General features: G+C 36.8%; 1 protein-coding gene and 1 pseudogene across 1 annotated transcript; both read left to right on the forward strand.

The window, feature by feature from the left end:
- The first annotated feature begins 12,129 nt into the window (after positions 1-12,129).
- Positions 12,130-16,820, forward strand: LOC114260556 (epoxide hydrolase 1-like; annotated as a pseudogene).
- Positions 16,821-17,770: 950 nt separating this feature from the next.
- On the forward strand, positions 17,771-19,668 carry LOC114323413 (photosynthetic NDH subunit of subcomplex B 2, chloroplastic). The gene is made up of 2 exons (XM_028271045.2): positions 17,771-18,342; positions 18,916-19,668. Exons 1-2 carry the CDS (start codon positions 17,863-17,865, stop codon positions 19,555-19,557), a joined length of 1,122 nt encoding a protein of 373 aa, XP_028126846.2. The 5' UTR covers positions 17,771-17,862; the 3' UTR covers positions 19,558-19,668.
- Positions 19,669-20,682: the final 1,014 nt, after the last annotated feature.

A 20,682-nucleotide genomic window follows, 5' to 3' on the forward strand; every position in this document is an offset into this window, starting at 1 on the left:
AACAAGTGTTAAACCCATTTTTGTTCTCTCTGCCCCCTGATGTGAACCTAGGTTCCACTTGGGTTCTCATTATACATGTATTCCAGAAGCAACGTTACGTATTTTTATCAGTCACAAGTGTATAAACATATATAAACAAGCTAAAACTTTGTTTATTTACTTTGGCAAAATGACAAAAAATTCTAATGATAGAAAATTTTCAAATTGCAAGTGTTCCAAGGCCTTGGCAACTCTTTGCCCTCATTATCTTCAAGCCGATATGCCCCGTTGCCCAGTACCAAGATAATTCTGTAGGGTCCTTCCCAATTTGGGCCAAGCTTTCCCTCTCTGGGATCCTTCTTGTTGCCGACGACTTTCCTTAGGACAAGGTCACCGATTTGAAACTCCCTTGGGTTGACCCTTTTATTATAAGCTCTGGCAAGCTACTGCTGGTATGCTGCCAGCTGAATTACAGCTCTCTCCCTTCTTTCTTCTAATAGGTCCAGATCTCGGGCTAAGAGTACATCATTAGTCCCGTTCTCTACTCCCTGGGTTCTAATCCCAGGGATGCCGACCTCCAGCTGAATGACAGCTTCTGTGCCATAAGCCATGGCAAAGAGGGATTTCCCCGTTGATCTTCTCGGCGCAGTCCGATATGCCCAGAGCACACTTGGTAGTTCATCCATCCATTTTCCCTTTACTGCTTGCAGCCGCTTCTTAATCCCATCTAAGATGACTTTGTTGGATGCTTCTGCTTGTCCATTGCTCTAAGGAAAACTCAGGGTAGAAAAGTAATTCTTGATTTTGAACTTTGCACAGAAGCTCTTGATTAGCTTACTGTCAAATTGTGTTCTATTGTCGGCAACTATTGCTCTTGGAATCCCAAATCTGGTGATGATGTTCCTCCATATGAAGTTCTTCACGTCCACATCTCGAATCTTGGCTAGGGGCTCAGCTTCTATCCACTTGGTGAAGTAATTCGTTGCTACCAGCAGGTACTTTCTTTGTCCAGTTGCTTGGGGCAGTTACCCAACGAGATCCATGCCCCATTGGGCAAACAGCCAAGGACTGGATACTAGGTTTAGGTCTGCTGCTGGTTGGTGTATCAGAGGTGCAAACCTTTGGCACTTTTCACATTTCTTCACATAGGCTTCTGCATCTCTCTGCATGTAGGGCCACCAATACCCCTGCGTAATGGCCCTATAGGCAAGTGATCTGCCCCCAGCGTGGCTTTTACAAATTCCTTCATGTATTTCATATAAAAAATCTTCAACTTGTGAAGGATGTACACACCTCAAAAGGGGTCCAGTGAAGGATCTTCTGTAGAGATGTCCTTCCGCTGTCAAACTGAATCTTGCCGATTTCAATCTGATCTTGTGTGCCTCTTTGTGGTCATCTGGCAGCTTTCCTTCCTTTAAGAATGCTATAATTGCATCCATCTAGCTTGGTCCCATATCCACACACATTGCTTCGTGCTCTGCAATCGGTGGTTCAATGCTCGGGCCCGACAGGTATTCGACCATTATCGTCCTTGCTTTTCCAGGTTGTATTGCACTAGCCAGATTATCCAGTTTATCGGCGTGACTATTATCATCTCGGCTAACCTGATGTAGTCGGCAATTCTGAAACAAGGCCACTAACTTGTTGACTTTCTTTGCGTAGGCTGACATCCTTTCATCTCGGGCTGCAAACTCGCCCGTTGTCTGGTTGACTATGAACTGGGAGTCACAGAAGACTATCACTTCATCTGTTTCTACTGCTACCGCCAGTTTTAGTCCTACAATCAATGCTTCATACTCTGCTTCATTGTTTGAGGCCTTGAACCCCAATCAAATGGACTGTTCCAATATCTCTCCATTTGGAGATACCAGTACTACTCCTGCCCCTGCTCCTTGTCGGTTTGAGCTTCCATCAACAAACAGTCGAAAGGAGTCGCCGATGTAAATGCTGCAAGGTCTAAGTTTTTCCTTTTTCCTTTGTTCTGTTGCATTTGGCTGGGTTTCTCCCTACTTGCTTGGACATCGTTCACCTCAGCTCAACGGAGCCCGATGTGCGATGGATTCTGGTGTGAACTCGGCCATGAAGTCGGCCAAAACTTGGCCTTTGATTACTGTTCGGGGTCTGTACTCCAAGTCATACTGTCCCAAGGCCACTGCCCATCTGGCTATTCTTCCTGTCAGGTCTCCTTGTTGTAGCAGGGACTTTAAGGGATGTTCAGTTAGCACCACAATTTTATGGGCCTAGAAGTAATGGTTCAGTTTCTTTGAAGCCATTACAAAAGCTAGTGCCAATTTCTCTAAGGGTAGATACCTTGTTTCTGCATCGGCCAGGGTTTTGCTTACATAGTAAACAGCCCTTTGCTCCCCTTTTTCTTCTCGAATTACCACTGCACTTACTGCGTGTTCTGAAACTGCTAAGTACAAAAACAACTCCTCCCCAAGTTCTGGATTTGAAAGAACTAGAGCTGTGGTCAAATACTTCTTCAAGTCGACTAGGGCGACCTCGCATTCTTCTGTCCATAAAAAATCTGTGGCTTTCTTTGCTAAGTTGAAGAAAGGTTTGCACTTGTCTGAGCTTCTTCTTATGAACCTATTCAGGTCTGCGGCCCTTCCAGTCAACATTTGTACCTGTTTTGCCGACGTCGGGCTCTTCAATTCTAGGATGGCCTTAATCTGATCTGGGCTGGCCTCAATGCCCCTTCTTGTCACCAGGTATCCCAAAAACTTACCAGATCCCACTCCAAATGCACACTTCGCTGCATTGAGTCGGAGTCGATATGATTTAAGGATGTCAAAGACTGCTTTCAAGTCGGTCAGATAACCTTTAGGTTCCTTGGTCTTCACGACCATGTCATCGATGTAAACTTCCATCGTTCCGCCAAGCAGGTGTCTGAACATCTTGGTTACCAGTCTTTGGTAAGTTGCTCCTGCGTTTTCAACCCAAAAGGCATCACTCTGTAGCAGTACAGACCTTTTGGGGTAATAAACGCAGTTTTTTTCTCATCTGGGAGATGCATGGCTGTCTGATGGTATCCCCTGTAGGCACCCAGGAAGCTTATCCTTCCATGCCCCGAAGTGGCATCTACCAGCTGGTCAATTTTGGGTAGAGGAAAACTGTCTTTGGGACAGGCCTTGTTCAGGCTGGTAAAGTCCACACAGACCCTCCATTTACCATTCTTTTTTTTCACCACCACTGTGTTTGATAGCCATGTTGGGTAATTTACCTCTCGAATGGCCCTGGCCTCCAGAAGTCTGTCTACTTCCTCTTCCACTGCTTCGACGTGTATCAACGTCGGTCTTCTTGCTCGTTGGATTACGGGTTTTGCCGACCTATCAACATTTAGTTTATAGCAAGTGACCTCGGGGTCAATGCTAGGCATTTCGTAAGGCGTCCAAGCAAACACCTCAATATTTGCTCTAAAAAAAGCTTCCAACTCTTTTTCCTCTTCTTCAGCTAAGCCCGAGCCGAGAAGAAAGAAACGTTCTTCATCCCCCTCCTGGACAAGGATTTTCTTCAGTGTTTCTTCACTCTTCTCTGCTGGCTCTTTGCCGACATCCTCTAGGACCTCCACGTCCTCGCCTTCGATCTCTGCCTTCTCTGGTTCTCGTATGCTGCAGGTGGATTTCATTGCTGCCATGGAGCAATTCTTTGCCTGCAGCTGATCTCCTCTATCCCATGTTTTGTTGGGAACCGCAATAGTTGATGCAATGTTGAGGGAACAGCCCCCATCGCATGCAACCACGACCTTCCCAAGATGATATTGTAAGGGGAAGGTGTGTCGATTACGATGAACTTTGTCTTTATCCTCTTGGTGCCAGCCTGCACCTCCAAGCTCGTCGTTCCCAGTGGCCATGTCGACGTTCCATTGAACCCAGCCATTGGGCTATTGGATTGCTCCATATCATCTAGGTGAAGGCCAAGCTCCTTGTAACATCTGACGTACATGATGTCACAAGAGCTGCCCTGGTCGATTAAGATGCGCTTCACTTGGCATTCCCTAACCTGGAGGGATACTACCAAGGCATCGTTATGTGGATGTTGCACCATCTCAAGGTCGACTTTAGTAAAGGACACTAGTGGTCCTTGGTACTCTTCTGCCCGGTGTCTCTTCTCCCCAACTTGGTAGACATGCTGTAGGTGCTTTACCTTCTGGGTCTTCCCTCGAATCTCATTTGCGTTGACCTTCGAGTGAATTACATTAATTACCCGAGGTCCTCTTGCCTGAGGTTACTGTGCTGGGGGAGGCGGGGCTGCTGGTGCCTGAGGCAATCTTGCCTGTTCTTCCCTTGTCCTGGCTTCATCGACAAGGTCTCTCAGATGGCCTTGCCTTACCAGGTCCTCTAAATGTGTTTTCAAGGCTCTACAACTCTGAGCCATGTGCCCATCTTCATTATGGTAAGCACAATGTCTACCGAGGTTTCTTCCCATAAACTCTCTTGGTGCCCTCGCTGGCGATCTGAAATAGGGTTAGTTCCGAAACTTGTCCAGGACTTTGTGAATTGGGATTCAGAACACAGTCGTAATTGCCTGAGTAGCCCTTAGTCCTATCTCTTCCTTGCTGGATCCATTGTTACCTCGGCCTCGCTTCGGTGAGCTGTTTCCTTTTTCTTGCTTTGTCTCCTTAGTCCCCGATGTATCTTCCTCAGGTCTGGCATACTTCTCAATTCTAGCCATGAGCTCTTCCATGCTTTTTGGCAATGTCTTTGCCAAAGATTTTCATAGTGGACAGTCATCTTTTAGGCCGTTCTTAAAAGATACGACCGCCACCTCTTGATTACACTCTGGTATTCGGTTGAACACCTCATAGTACCTTTTTGCATAGGCCCTAAGGCCTTCATCCTTACTGATCTTCAGAGCCATCAATGCATCCACCCTTAATGGCTGTAACTTGTTTGTCACGAACCTGGCCACAAACATCTCGGCCAGGCCTTCCCAGGTGTTCACGCTTCCCTTCGGTAGTTTGTGAAACCAATCTGATGCAATCTCCCCGAAGGATGAGGAGAACACTTTGCAGAGCAACGGCTTGTTTCCACTATACAATGCCATTGAGTTTAAGTATAATCCAACGTGGAAGTTGGGGTCTGACTTACCATCGTATATTTGGAACCTTGGCATACTGAATCTCTTCGGTGCCTCAAATTTGTCCAACTCCACTGAGAACAGTGTTCTCGGTTTATCAGGGGAGTTTACCTCGGCATCGGGCTTTTGTTGCTTCCTCTTGAGGTAATCTCTTAAGTCCTCCTTTGTCCGCCTAGGAGCTCGGCTATCTCCTGATCTCAATCTTTTTGGTGCACTACTTTCAGCTTCGGGGTGAGTCCTCTTCGACCTTTCTCCATTAGTTGTGTCGAAGCACAGCGCCTGCCCCTGAACATGCCGATGTTCTTTGCGGTCTGCCTCCTTTGTGTGATACGTCCTCCGTGATTCTTCCCTTCTTGATTCTCCTCGTCCGACTTCCCTGGAAGGTAGGTGAGAGTGTCTTTCGCTCCTGGTGTACTGAGGGGCTATGGGGATTGTTTTCTGCCTTCCCTTCTGGGCATTGGCCGCTAGAATCGGCGTGTCCTGCAGCGGGAATGGTGGCTGCATGACGTTGTTTTGCATCACGAAATTGACGACCGATTGCAGGTCCGCCAATCTGTTTGCCATCTCTTTTACCTCTTCGTCCCTCCACAGGTATCTATCCTTCCATACCTAGAGGTCATCCTCATTGTAGTACCCACTTCGATCTAGCTTCTTTGGTACGTCTCCATCCTAGCCGACGTCTTTCTTGCTGTGATTCTGGTCACGAGTTTTTGTGCTGCAGTTGTCTCCTTCGACGTCAAGGTCGATAGGTCTGCCACTCCCAGCAGTAGTGTCGTCCCCAATCTTTTTCTTTTGTCTGTCGTTGGCCATCTATTCTCCTTGCTTTCCCACAGACGACGCCAAATTGTGTAAGTGAATTTCCGATCACACTACCAACTCAGTATTCAGCTAGAAAGCACTGGCAGAATAGATGGCACCTGTCTGACCTGCAACAGAAAGAGAAGATTCCGGCGGTGGTTCGTCCACCCGGGGGCAATCCGACGATCAAGTCAGTATATCTCTCAAAGATAATCAATAGTGCTAAACTTACTGTTCAGAATATAAATTGTGTACCTTAGACCCATCGGGAGTGCCTTTCTTTTATAGTTAACTTAATCCTAGTCCCCATAGAAGCCTAGCTTTAATGGACTTCTGCTCAGTGCTTATCTTGGACTCTCCAAGTGATAAAGATAAACTCCGTAAGAATGTTATCCTTATCTATGCTAAAGTCCTTCTTCATTCTGGGACTCTTATGCCCTATCCGCTTATCTCGGATTCCGATATCTTCGGAGATAACCTCGGCCTAACCGAGATCATCTCGGCGTCATGACCAGGATACGTGGCACCTCGGCTGACACGTCGGCGTCACCTTGGCCACGTGTTGGTACTCAAAAAATATATTCCCATATATATATATATATATATATTTGTTACATATTCACCCAAATTATTGACAGTAAAAAGTACTATTAACATTTTATACATCAACCATGATTTAACCTCATTCACAACGATTATTATTGTGACCAATGATGCTAGGAATTTAGAAAACTTATCAGAAAATTATTCAAAAAAACCCAATGTAGTGAAGATTCAGTTCAAGCGAAGGTCCTACTATATAAAAATGGGTTTGGCTTCCCTTCAATCTATGATCGAATTGGAGGGTATTGTTGGATTAGTGAGGACCTACCACAGGTCTCATTTTGATAATCTAAATCGTTTAATATGTAGAACTCATCGAGTAATCTATATCTATAAAATATCACGTTGATTGGATATTGATAACTACGTGATCAAATCAGTCTTGTATAAATAAATAAAAAAATGGACGGTGAAAAAATAAACGGTTGACAAAAACTTGATCCAATGAAATTGCGATCGATATCCGATCAACGTGATTTTTTACAGGCATATAGTACTCAATGAGTTCTATACATTGAACGGTTCAGATTATCAAAATGAGACCCCTGGTGAGCCCTCACGGGCCCAACATCACCCTTCAGTCCGTAGCCAATTCCTATAAAATTAAATTTGAATCATTCATCACTTTTCGGTGTAAGTTTTCAATATAATTTTTATGGTAGTGCTACATGCACCAATTGGTATACCAATTAGTATACCAATATATGTTATGATATCATTAATAACCCCACTCATTATACAAATTACAAATATCCAAAATTTCTAAAATTATGTCATATCATCTGTTAGTACACCAATTGATGCGTATTGTATTATTTTAATTTTTATAGGTGTATATTTACTGTTATTATGACTCATAACACCAAAACTGATAATATTATACAAACAAAATTAGTATATAAAAAATTCATACAATAAAAATAATAGAAATTACATCATTTTGTATGAAAATAAATTGAAATCTCAAAAAATTCTCCAAATTTACTGAAAATGACCAGGCAACTTATATTTGTGTCGTGTTTGTTTGGACGAACTAAGACTCTATTTGTTTCGGCATAAAATATTTTACACAAAAAAATATATATTTTTCTTGTAAATTGATTTTACATAGAAAATTTTTTTGTTTTTATTTTTCGGTATTTGGTTAACACTTGGAACAAAAATATTTTATTGTCTAAAAGAGAATATTTGATTCAATAAAGTGTTATTTATGACTTTTTAGTGAGTTTATATATTTATTTGAAAATGCTAAATGTGTTGAAAAGGTAGTGAGTGAGAGTCAATTTTGTAAAAATTGACTTGCAAAATTTTTAAAGGTAAGTTATTTTGGGGAAAATGATGAAAAAATATTTTTCTTAAAAAATATTTTACTTACTTTTTTTTTAACCAAACAACAGAAAATGAGTAAAATATTTTTGATAAAAATATTTTATTTCAAAACAAAACGGAGCCTAAATAAGTGAGATAGTAAAATGCACTATTAGTTTGAAGATAAATAGTTTCTAGACTATTTGGCTAGAAATGATGTGTATTTAACTATTAGTCTGATCTTTGCTTTTTTACCAAACGATCAACTAATAAATCTATTAGACATAGAATATCCAATCATATACCTCAATCCCATGAAAGAAACACCACTACCTTTTATGGTATGATTTAGATTCATTTTTCATTTAAAACTTTTTGGCCATGTTTGATTATCAGATTAGGTTATCTAGATTACGAGTAAAGTGTGAAAAGAAAGAATTGTAACAGTGTGAGAGAGTGAGAAATTGTAAAGCAAAGAGGTCGTGAGGAGATGGATATGGATGGGGGTCGTGAGGAGGCAAGAGGGTTGGAAGAGAGGTAGCACTAGAGGGTAGGGAGGAGGCAACAAAGAGAAAGGGGTTTGCAGGTAGTAAGGGATTTGAGGTGTTGCCAGAGAGTAGAGGAGGGAGCAAGGGGCTACAAGGAAGAAAAGAAATGGTAGAGAAGGGAGCCGCGAGTGGCAAGGAAGGAAAGGAAGGGACTAAAGAGGGAAATGAAGGGGTTGTGAGCGACCACATAGATTCATTGGCAGTAGAGGTGAGTGGATTGTAGGTTAGTATTACTTGGAGTGTTTAAAAAAGAAGACAAAAATTCAAAATTAGAGATAAGATTTCTTAAGAAATACGATATCCAACTAAAATTTTCAAGTTGCATTTAGAGACACCCAGTAGATTGTAAACCATCCCCGTTAGAATGTTAATCTCACCATTAGGGGACTAGCAATCCATAAGCCTCATAATCCCATGTCATTTTTGCCAACTAAATATGATTTACGCGTGTTCTATTGAATTGTTAATTCAATCTTATTTTTTGAAGTGGAAATATTAAGAAAATTGATGGTAGAAAACATAATTTTAAAATGATATCGTACAAATCTTTATTGCATAAATTTATGCATGAATCACTTGTACTTTCTTCTTTTTGAAATTATTTTATCTACACTCCACTATTTTTAAATTCTCTCTTTTTTGAAAGGTATGAATTTTAACAATTTTGCTACAAACATATAAATTGTTTACATAATCAAATATAAAATAGGGTAAATTATAAATACAATTTCTGAGATTTGCTTAAAATATAAATTATCTCATGTGATTCTGGAAATTACATCTCACTCCTTGAAAATTTTAATTTCATAAAAAATGTCTATTTTTATTAATAAATCATCAAATTCAATTAATAGTTTTTAATAATGTCAAAATTTTATTTTAACTAAAGAATTAAGTAATTTTATTATTGTATCGAAAACTAGTTAGGAATTTACATTTTTAATTAATTATGTTAAATAAAAAATTTCGATAAAGAGGCATTAGTAATTTTTTAAATTACATGTATCAATATGTATTTTAAGGAAACTTGGGATTTATTTGTAATTTATCCTATAAAAAATATATAAATAGACTAATAATAATAATAATAATAATAATAATATAAAAGCCACAAGAGATGAAAAAAAAAAAAAAAACTTTTGTCCCTTTCCCAAGAAACAAACAAATCTCTTGACAAGTATGATTCATGAACATATAGGCTTGTTTTGGCAAAGAGTAAGGGTTCTAAAATTAAAATTTTAATTTGAGTTTTAATGTGGTATAGAAAAAAATAATAATTAAATAATTAAATAAAAATGAACAAGTAAATATAAATGTCAAATTATATGGTGGTGGGTCTCACCATTAGAACTCCTCCTAGAGTTTCAAAATTAGAGCTCTCAATTATTTTTGTTTGGCAAATAGGTAAAAAGCTATGGGCTTGTTTGGTTTTATCTCAAGACACTAGGCTTGTTTAGTTTGTATCTCAAGATACAATTTTTGAAAAGAATTTTCAAAATTTTATTTGGTTCAAATTTTTTGAAAAAAAAATTCAAAATCATTTTCTCTCTCTGACACATCAATCAATCACTTTTTCTCTCACACACATCTACTCAACTACAACAAAATATCAAATCATCCCAAACTCCAAAACTATTTTCAAAATATACAACCAAATAAACCAAAAAAATTTCTAAACTCTTTCTCTAATTTTTTTTTTAAAATTTATCACAAAACACAAACCAAACACACCCACAATTTTTTAAAAAAAAAATTCAAAATTTTGTTTGGTTCAAATTTTTTGAAAAAAAATTTCAAAATCGCTTTCTATTTCCTGTGCATCAATCAATCACTTTTTCTCTATCTTTTCTCATTCTTACTCACTTTTTCTCTCACACACATCTACTCAACTACTACAAAATATCAAATCATCCCAAACTCCAAAACTATTTTCAAAATATACAACCAAATAAACTAAAAACATTTCTAAACTCTTTCCCCAAAATGTTTTTTTCAAAAATTTATCTCAAAACACAAACTAAACACACCTTATATTTTAACTTTTGACTTATCTTGAATAATATCACTTCTCATTTTTTTATATTTTAAAAACAAAAAAATTAACAAACTTTTCAAAACTAAGGAATTGTTTGGGATGAACGTGCTCCTTTTAACTTTTTTACTAAAAAAGTAAAGGAAAAAAAATATATGTTTAAGATAACTTTTTAACTTTTTACGAAAAAAATATGTATTAAAATATTATATCAACTAGCAAAATTACCAAAGTACCCTTCTAAGCACTAACATACACTATTTTGCGTCAATGCACTGTGCGGCGCTTTTTTTTTTTTTTTTTTTTTAATTTCTGTGCATGTCAGCAAAGGCTTTTTATTCTTTTTGCCCTCTGTGTATGCTGACTTTTTGACTAAACAATTGATTAGTGAATAATGTTAACTTTTTTACTTTTTTAATAATTTTTTGACTTTTTATCTATTTTAGATGATTCCAAACAAGCACTAAGGCCTCGTTTGGCAAGTGATAATTTTAGCTAAAAAGTTAAAAAGTCACTAAAAAAATCAAAAAGCCAACAACCTATACCAAAAATTCAAAGATTTCTTTTTCTCTCTACTTTTTGCATATCTTTTCGTAAGAGCATCTCCAACATGCTCTCTAAAATGCCTTCTAAAAGTACACAGAAAACTACCTTCTTCATTTTGCCTAACTAGTTTAGTTAGTGTACACTCCAACCATACTCTTTATTTTAGTTAACCAATCAAACTAACTTAACTAATTTTTAAAAGAAAACTACCATAAACATTAATAAATAAATAAATAAATAATCTTTTTATGACATGTTGCATATATGGACATGACATTTGCAAATATTTATTTATTTAAAATATATAATTAAATTATTTATAAAATATATATATATATATATATTTTTTCAAACAATCATAGTATCTCAACGATCATATTTTCAAACGGTAATATTCTCTCAACGGTCATATTTTGAAATGGTATTATTCTCTAACGGTAATATTCTCTAACGAACATATTCCTAATGGTCATATATTTTTGTTTATAAAAAGGATTTACTCTTTCATTTTTATCAATTTGAACTATATTTCTCAACTTCATTCATTTTTTAATTACCATGGTTTGCAATACCATGAAAATGATTCTTAACGACTTTGACGGTGATGACAAATTGCAGCTAACAACGATAGCTGCAATGGAAGAAGAGCGACTCAATAGAGAAAGATGTTCGAGAAGACGTAGTGGTTCCATTGAAGGCCATGCAGTTATTTATTGCAATCGAGTTCAAGGCCATGAGAGACTTTATCGAGACGACTTCTCAGAAACAGCTATATATCCTGTCCATTTATTTAGGAGGAGATTCCGGATGAATCGATCTCTCTTTCTTCATATTCTATCTACGGTGGAAGCATACGATCCATATTTTGTCCAGAAAACAGATGCTGTTGGAATCATTGGTTTGTCTTCCCTTCAAAAAATGACAGCTGCTATGAGGATGCTCGCTTATGGAGTAGCAGCAGATTCGGTGGATGATTATGTGAGAATTGCTGAAAGCACCACCATAGAGAGTCTAAAACATTTTGTTAAGGCGATGGTTGCAATGTTTTCTTAGAGGTACTTGAGGAGCCCTAACAACGATGATATTTCAAGATTATTAGCGATGCGAAGCAATCGCGGGTTTCCTGGTATGTTAGGAAGCATTGATTGTATGCATTGGAAGTGAAAAAATTGTCCTACTGCACGGAAAGGTATGTAATCTTGTCACATCCATGAACCAACTATTATTTTAGAGGCTATGGCTTCTCAAGATTTATGGATATGGCATGCCTTTTTGGGGATGCCCGGATCTCATAACGACATCAATGTATTATATCGTTCTTCTGTATTTTCACTTCTCACTCAAGGTCGTGCTCCTCTAGTCAATTACTCAATCAATGGAAATGATTATACAATAGGATACTATCTTGATGATGGTATATATCCACAATGGGCAACATTTGTCAAAACAAACTCATCTCCACAAGGGAATAAGCAAATATATTTTGCAAAAGCTCAAGAATCGGCAAGGAAGGATGTTGAGCGAGCATTTGGTGTGCTCCAAGCACATTTCGCGATTGTGCAAGGACTTGCACGTTTTTGGAAAACAGAAATAATGGAAGATATTATGATGGCATGCATAATAATTCAAAACATGATTGTTGAAGATGAGAGGGATGCCAATGGATTAGACTTTAATTATGATACAATTAGTGAAAGTCTTCCACCAGTGTCTCATGAGCAAACACCAAAACTTTTTGAATTCATTCAAAATCATCATAACATCAAAGATAGAGGAACTCACTCCAAACTCAAATAGGACTTGGTCGAACACTTGTGGATACTACATGGAGACTCCTTGTGAGAAGTGCTAGTTGGTTCTTATTGATTTCTATACTAGTTTATATGCTTTAGTGAGTGTGTTTTCAAAAATATTTGTACTACTTTAAGTGCTTTCAATAATATATCACTAGTGATTTGTTTTTAATCTATGATCTTTAGTGATACGTGGAATAAATTTTTTCTATCAATAAATCCCTAACTTATTTTTGGAATATAGTCAAACTTATTATTGGCCATAAAAAGAACAAAAGAATAAGTGAATGAAAGATCCCATTAAGTTGAATATGGAGAATTCTTAATCTTTCTTTACATCTCTCATGAATTTTGAAATCCAGGACTTGAATGGACATCCAAAATATAAAGAGCAAAAATTGAAGTAACCATAATTAGCTGTGTAAATTTTCTATAGAAACACTTGTTAATTAGAATATTGATTTATAATACCCCATTTATTTGTTCAATTTTATTTTCCTACCACAAATTGACCTCACCCTTAACAAACACAACAAGTCTAAACTAACTTAGAAGAGCACATGCTTTAAATTTAAAGAATACCCAGTCCACAACTCTAGCACAAGATACAACACATCAAGCAAAATTAATACAGAGAATATGCAAAACAATAACAATAATTTGCAACAACTCACTGTTATGCCATGAAAAGTGAAATTCAATCATAACCCAAATTTACATTAACACAAAGTTAAAAGAAAACTGAATTCTTAAACACTGAGAAATACAAATCAATGATATTTAGGCACAAAAAAAAACATATGTTTTGTATGTCTACAAGTACCTGAATCTTTACATCCTTCAACAGCCTCTTACTTCACAACAACTACAGAATCTTTAGAATTCAAACCTAAGAAGTCTCTCTCCATTTCAGATTTCAACCAGCAAAATTTGAAACAAACCCAACTTTAAATCCAAGTCAAAGCACTCAAATTCTACAAATCAAAAACAGAGTAGCAGCTCTCTACTACTGCAACCACCAAACCCTAAAGCCTAATAAAGCTTAAAGCTGTTAAAAAACAACTTTTAATTTTATTTTTACATAATTAGATTCATCAAGCATGGACTATTTTGGTCCTGTATCTGCTGAAGCAAATATTGGGATTTGGATTGCTTGCAAATTGAATTCCCATCTGATAACCCATTTTCCCCAGACAAGTTTTGCCAAAACTTGGCTAAATACCCAGCTCCAGCTGCTGCTGCAACAACCCATAAATCCATTCTCTCTCTCTCTCTCTCTCTCTCTCTCTCTCTCTCTCTCTCTCTCTCTCAAAAATTTCAAAACAAAACTTGAATTTTCCTTCAGTTACAATTGATCAAAATCTTGAACTAAAAACAATTATAAATTCAGATCAAACAACGAGGGCTTGAATTCAAAACCCAAAGGCAAAAATCAAGTTATTAATAAATAAATAAAAGAAAGAAAGAAAAAACAATAAAAAGAATAACTGGTCAAATATGAAGGATTGAAACTAATAATATATAGATGAAAAAAGCATATTAAAGAACAACAAACAAGCTTTCATGTGCTCTGTACAATCATCAGAGTAAGAGGAAGAGAATGAAAAATCAAACAGAACCCAATTGAGGACCAACATACCAGGAAAGAAATCAAAGTGAAGCAAAGGTATTGATTTAGGGTTCAAAGAGTTCTGACCTTGAAATCCAATGTCCAGACCTCTTGAATCTTCCTAAATCGCAAGAAGTAAACTAAGCTTAATGAAATCAAACAGAAGGGGAAGGGTTTCGTAGTGCAAGAGGTGGGTTGAGAGAGATCGTTGATGGGGAAAAACGAGAAAGGGAGAAAGAGAGAGAAATAGAAAGAGAGTCACCTGAGTCGGCGGGAACACACTTTGCCTAGCAATGGAGGCTGGTTACATGTGGAGAGCCAAAACGAGAATAGGCAAAATGCCTCGCCATTTGCCTCATGCATTGGAGCCCTAGAAATGCAACTTCAATAGGCAAAATGCCTAATTCTCTCCATTTGCCTCGTGCGTTGGAGATGCTCTAAAAAACTAAAAAGTCATCCCAAACATACTAATTTTTTTTATATCATATTTTAGCTAAAAAGTCAAAAAATTACTAAAAAAAACTATTCCCAAACAAGGCTAAGTCATAGAAAAAGTTCTAAACCACTCATCCCCCCCACCCCACCCCACCCACTCCCACACACACACTTTGCTAGAGAAAGAGAGAGAGATAGAGGGAATAGAACACAAGATGATTAGTGTAAATGGCATAAACATGCACGTAGCAAAAAAAAGGCAAAGGACCAGTGGTCCTCTTCCTTCACGGCTTCTCGCAGCTCTGGTACTCATGGCGGCACCAGATCCTCTACATGGCAACGCACGGCTACAAAGCAGTGGTGCCGGACCTCCGCGGCTACGGCACACCACTGGAGCACCAGTCAACGACTCCACTAAATTCACCATTCTCCATGTGATCGGAGACAACGTTGGTCTCCCTAACAAAATCGCTCCTGATGAAGACAAGGTGTTTGTGGTTGGGCATGACTGGGGAGCATATGCAGCTTGGTATTTGTGTCTATACAGACCTGATAGAGTCAAGGCTTTGGTCAATTTGAGCATTCATTACGTTCCTAGAAACCCTACGATGAAGCCTATTAAGATGTTTCGATTCTTGCATGGCGATGATCACTACATTTGCAGATTTCAGGTGAACTTTTAGCCTTGATCTGGATTCTTATTTATTTATTATATTTGAGTTTTTGTTTGAATTAGTGGAGTGAAAGAAAGAGCATTGAGGCCTTATCTAAATTATGTTGTAGGTCCTTGGAGATATTGAAGCTGAGTTTGCCCAAATTGGTGTTAGAAGAGTGGTCAAGAAATTCCTAACATACTGCAATCCTACTCCATTTTTTTTTTCCCTAACGCTATGTTTGGTTGGGGGATTTAGGAAGAAATTTGAAAAAAGAAAGAGAAAAGATAGGTGAAATGAGAACAAAATATACTTTCATTGCACGTAGTTTGAAATACCTTTTTCCTTTCTATGTCCAAATCCCTCTCCAAATCCTCCATCCAAACATAGCATAAATGTGAAGGATTTGGCGATGGCAATTCACCTGATACGCCAGTTATCTTGCCTTCTTGGTTGTCAGAAAAAGATGTTGATTTCTATGCTAGCAAATTTTAGAAGGATGGCTTCACCGGAGGAATTAACTACTACCGAGCTTTTGATTTGTGAGTTACTCTCTAGTTTTTGATGACTTTGAGATTTATTAATGTCTTAATCATGATAATTTCTCATAAGACAAAATCTTCTATCACCATGGTGAAATTCTAAATTTTTAGAGATGGTGCAGCTTCTTTTCATGTAGATTTCAAATCATCCCCAACTTCTTTTTTTCTTTATTTTGATATACAAGCCAAGTTAACTATTCAAATTTGGTTTGAAAACTTTAATGAGTTTCAAAATTTGCTTTTGGCGAGTCAAGCTTGAATAGTTTGGTATTTTTATATAGTTTTAGGCTTATCAAACCGAACTGAATGAACAATTGATTGTTCGACCTTGGTTTGAAAACTTTAACAAGCTCCAAATGTGTTCAAGATTGATTTGTTTATTTAACAAATTGAATTCAAACGAGCTTTTAATGAGCCAAACACGAGTCGAGCTCCAGCTGTTCTGTTTGGTTCGTTTATCACCCTTAGGAGTTCTCTACCAGTCCTAGGATGGTTATACACTGACACTTTGTGGATTGGATAATTTTAGTTATGCCTATTAGGTTCAAACATGTTGTTGAGTTACCTATACTCAAGAACGCCAAAAGTGGTTATTACAATTCTCCTGAGATCTTATCTATTTTCCTTTTGTTTCCCACTTCATTGCAGAAACTGGGAACTCACAGCACCTTGGACAGGGTCCCAAGTGAAAGTGCCTGTGAAGTTTATTGTGGGTGACTTGGACTTGGTCTATAACATCCGAGGCGCCAAGGAATACATAAATAATGGTGGATTCAAGAAAGATGTCCCGCTGTTGGATGAAGTTGTGGTCATGGAAGGTGTAGCACATTTTCTCAACCAAGAAAAGCCAGAAGAGATCAACAAACACATTCTTGAGTTTATCAAGAAGTTCTGATTTTCGTACCCCTTCTTCTTGTTGTGTTTCTTGCAAGTAGCTGGGAGGGCTGCAGAACACAAACTGTTGTGTTTCTGTTGGTGCGAGTAAAAAGTTTCTTCAATAAATTTTCGAGTAACTTGACTCCTAACGCTGTGTTTGGTTGGAGAATGTTTCACCTACATTTTCCTTTTCCATCCCAACTTCTCCAATCAAACACAGCGTAAATGTTCAGTGCATGTATTATTAATTATAAGATCGACTAGTCTAAATCTTCAATGCATATGTTAATACAATCTCTCTCTCTCTCTCTCTCTCTCTCTCTCTCTCTCTCTCTCTCTCTCTCTCTCTCTCTCTCTCTCACATACACATTAGTTAGCTTTGATCTGAATGAAAGAGGGATTGAAAAAGTGACACAAATAAAAAAAATTGGGTCAATTTTCACCTAATTTTTTTGAAACAAAATCATAAATTCATGGACAATGTCGAATCAATTAAAACTATAAGGATTAAAATGATACAGAGTCTAAAGTATAGGAACTATTGATAAAATTTATCTAATCTAAAAGTATTAAAAAAAAATAGAAAAATGCCAAAATACAAAGGGTAAATTATACTCACCCCCTTTGAGATTTGAAAAAAAATACAGTTAGTTTCCATACTTTTAACATAATTACATTGACTTCTCTTTAATATAACTAAAATGATTTAAACTAATGCAAAAGATGGGTAGACACTAAAATAAACAGAGATAATTTTAATTAAAAATATGTAGGAATATTATTTTTTCATTAATATGACTAATAAATTACAGATTTAAAAACACCTAATTGTTATGTGAATTAAGAGAGGTCAGCATAATTATGTCAAAATAATAAGGTTAATTCTATTTTTTTCAAACTCTATGGGCGGTGAGTGTAATTTATCCAAATACAAAATAAAAGAAGAAACAGTAGGGACAAAAGGATAGAGGGGCGAGTGGTTGGCGTATAATGAGTGTGTAGAGTGTATGGAGGAGAGGCTGCTGCATAATTAAGTTAATTAGCTATTATCTCTTCAACCCATGGCTTCTCTACTATCGTTTTTTAATACTAGTACCAGTATTCTTCTTCCAAAACCAACCTTAAGCTTAACAAAGGCCTGTGCTGCTGCTGCTGGTTGTGCAACCACCCTTTCCCCGGCGGAGGAGAGTAGTCTTGAGCAGCGGTTTGGCCGGAAAGGGATTAAATTTTCAGGGCCATTGTCGGGGGAGGAGGTTGAGCTGACAGTGAGAAATGGAAGCTCACTGAGGCTTCGAATACCAGACGGCCATGTCACTTCTTACAAGCCCAATGTCTATTGGAAACCTGATGGTTTTGAGGAGGTTTTGTACACCATTCCTGGTCAAGAAGCCGAAGATAAAGCCAAAGCCAAAGCCAAAGCCAAAGGAGGGATTGGATTGGTGATAAATGACGTGTCTGAGTCTGAAGCGAATTCCAAACCTGTCATCACTTCGCAATGGACCCTTAAGGATGTGGATTCTGATTCCATTGATGCTCTCCAGGTATACTTGAATTATTGTGTTTTGAATTTTACAAATTTTGAGCATTAATAATCATTTTTAGGGAGGATAAGCACAAATTTAATTATATATGAATTTCTAAGAATAAATATGAAGTTTTTCAGTGATGAATTATGACGGTTTCGAAGAAGAAGAAAGAACAATATAAAAGTAGTTATTTTGAAATATTTCATACTCTTTAAGGATTATAGTTATAGAAAAAAGATCAATATAAATTCACTAAAAAAATAAGAATAAAGATCAATATAAATTCACTAAAAAAATAGAATATTGAATTTTCATATTTTTTTGTTTTGGGTGATTTTTTTTATTAAATGTTTCTAGTTGAAGTAGATCTACAATGTATAAATAAATAGAAATTCAAATATTTTTTTAAAAAAATCACTGAAAATAGGGAATGAGGATTGAAAATTCAAAAATATGTTTTTGAAAATTTCAAACCAAACAAAGTGATGCTTCCTTCTAACTGTAAATTTCAAATCAATAGAAATAGAAATCATATGAAATGGAAGCAGAATTGTAATAATTATGGAGAAAATTCCATTGTTGTTGTAGGTGGAATTGAGCTGCAAGAGTGGAAATCTTGACATAAGCTATGTAGTGTCACTGTACCCGGTGAGCATGGCAACAGCAGTGATAGTCAAAAACAATGGCCGCAAACCTGTCAAACTGACGGGTGCTATACTCAACCACTTCAAGTTCAAGAAGAGAGACGGGACATCAATCAAAGGACTTCGATCTTGCTCTTACTGCACCCACCCTCCCCTACCGTCTCCATTCCAAGTTTTATCTCCATCTGAAGCCATGAAATATGAAGAAAACCCTGCTTGGTTCTCTTTTGGGTACGAGCCTGAAAAGAAACCTGGAGTGTGGAGCGTTCAAGACGTGCCCATTACCGTTTTGAAGAATAAGCTCAGTAGAGTCTACACTGCTCCTCCAGAAGAAAGACGTAAACACTTTTATAACACTGCACCTTCTAAATATGAAACCATTGATCAGGGGAGAGAGCTATTCTTCAGGATAATCAAGATTGGTTTTGAGGACATCTATGTATCGAGCCCTGGTTCCTTGTCACGCAAATTTGGAAATGAGGGTTATTTTATCTGCACCGGCTCTGCTTCAATGCTGGTTCCTGTGCTTGTCAACCCTGGTGAAGAATGGAGAGCTGCTCAAGTTATTGAACACGATAACTTGTAATTTATTTCAATTGAAACCAAATTTTTTTTTTCCCCTCTTTTCAATTATTTTTTTCCTTGAGGATTGATTTTTCTGTCCAAAATAGAAGAAACAGTTTGTTGTTGCTCTTTACATACTCTCATTTCATTTGTTAATAATGTCGTTTTATTCACTCGACAGAAAAATGTACAAATAAAGAGAAATGTGAAGTTCAAATTTATTTTGAGGGGGTTTGAGAAATTAAGATGTAATATTAATTAACGTATTTGGGCTAAAATGGAAATGAGATTTGTAAGAGAGATTCAAAATTTTAGGATAAATTACACTGACACCCTCTAAGATTTGGTCCGATTACATTCCACTCCCTAACGTTATAGAAATTACATTCTCACTTATGTGGTTAATAGTCTCATTTCACAAACCCCTGCTTATATAAAAGATAACAACTCCTGGTAGAAAAACATATAAAATTACATTTAAAAAAAAAAAAAAAAAAAAAAAGAGTAAAGCAAAGTAAAGGAAGAAAAAAAAAAAAAAAAAAAAACAAACAGAAGAAGTAGAGCAAAGTAAGAAAAGAGAAAATGTATGAATTCAATGTCTTTTTGATACTAATGTTAATTCTGTCTAAATAATTACAATGATAGGGGGTCAGTGTAATTTTTCAAATATCAGGGGTGATATGTATTAAACTCAAACCTCAAGAGATGTAAATGTAATTTACCTAAGATTTTATTATGCCTACAAGTGCTAAATTTATCGGGTTATTTACATGAAGACCTCCTAAACAATTGAAAAATATCACTTTGACATCCTAAATTATAAAAGCGTACAAATGGACCTCATAAACAATTGAAAAATATTACTTTGTTCCCTAAACTATAATAGGTTACAAATGAACCCTTTAAACTATTAGCGTGTTTCATTTTGGCCTCTTCCGGTAGGTGGTCCAATTTGTACATTTTTACAATTTAGGGAGTTCATTTTATACTTTTATAGTTTAGGAGGTAAAGTGATATTTCTCAATAATTTAAAGAGTTCAAGTGATACTTCTTAATAATTTAGAAAATTTTCGTGTAAATAACCTTCAAACAATTATAAACTAAGAAGAAGAAGACAAGGCTAAATTCTTGGCCAACCGTTATGCAT

This window comes from Camellia sinensis, chromosome 7 (genome assembly GCF_055761805.1).
Source record: "Camellia sinensis isolate YWXY chromosome 7, ASM5576180v1, whole genome shotgun sequence".
NCBI classification, from domain to species: domain Eukaryota; kingdom Viridiplantae; phylum Streptophyta; class Magnoliopsida; order Ericales; family Theaceae; genus Camellia; species Camellia sinensis.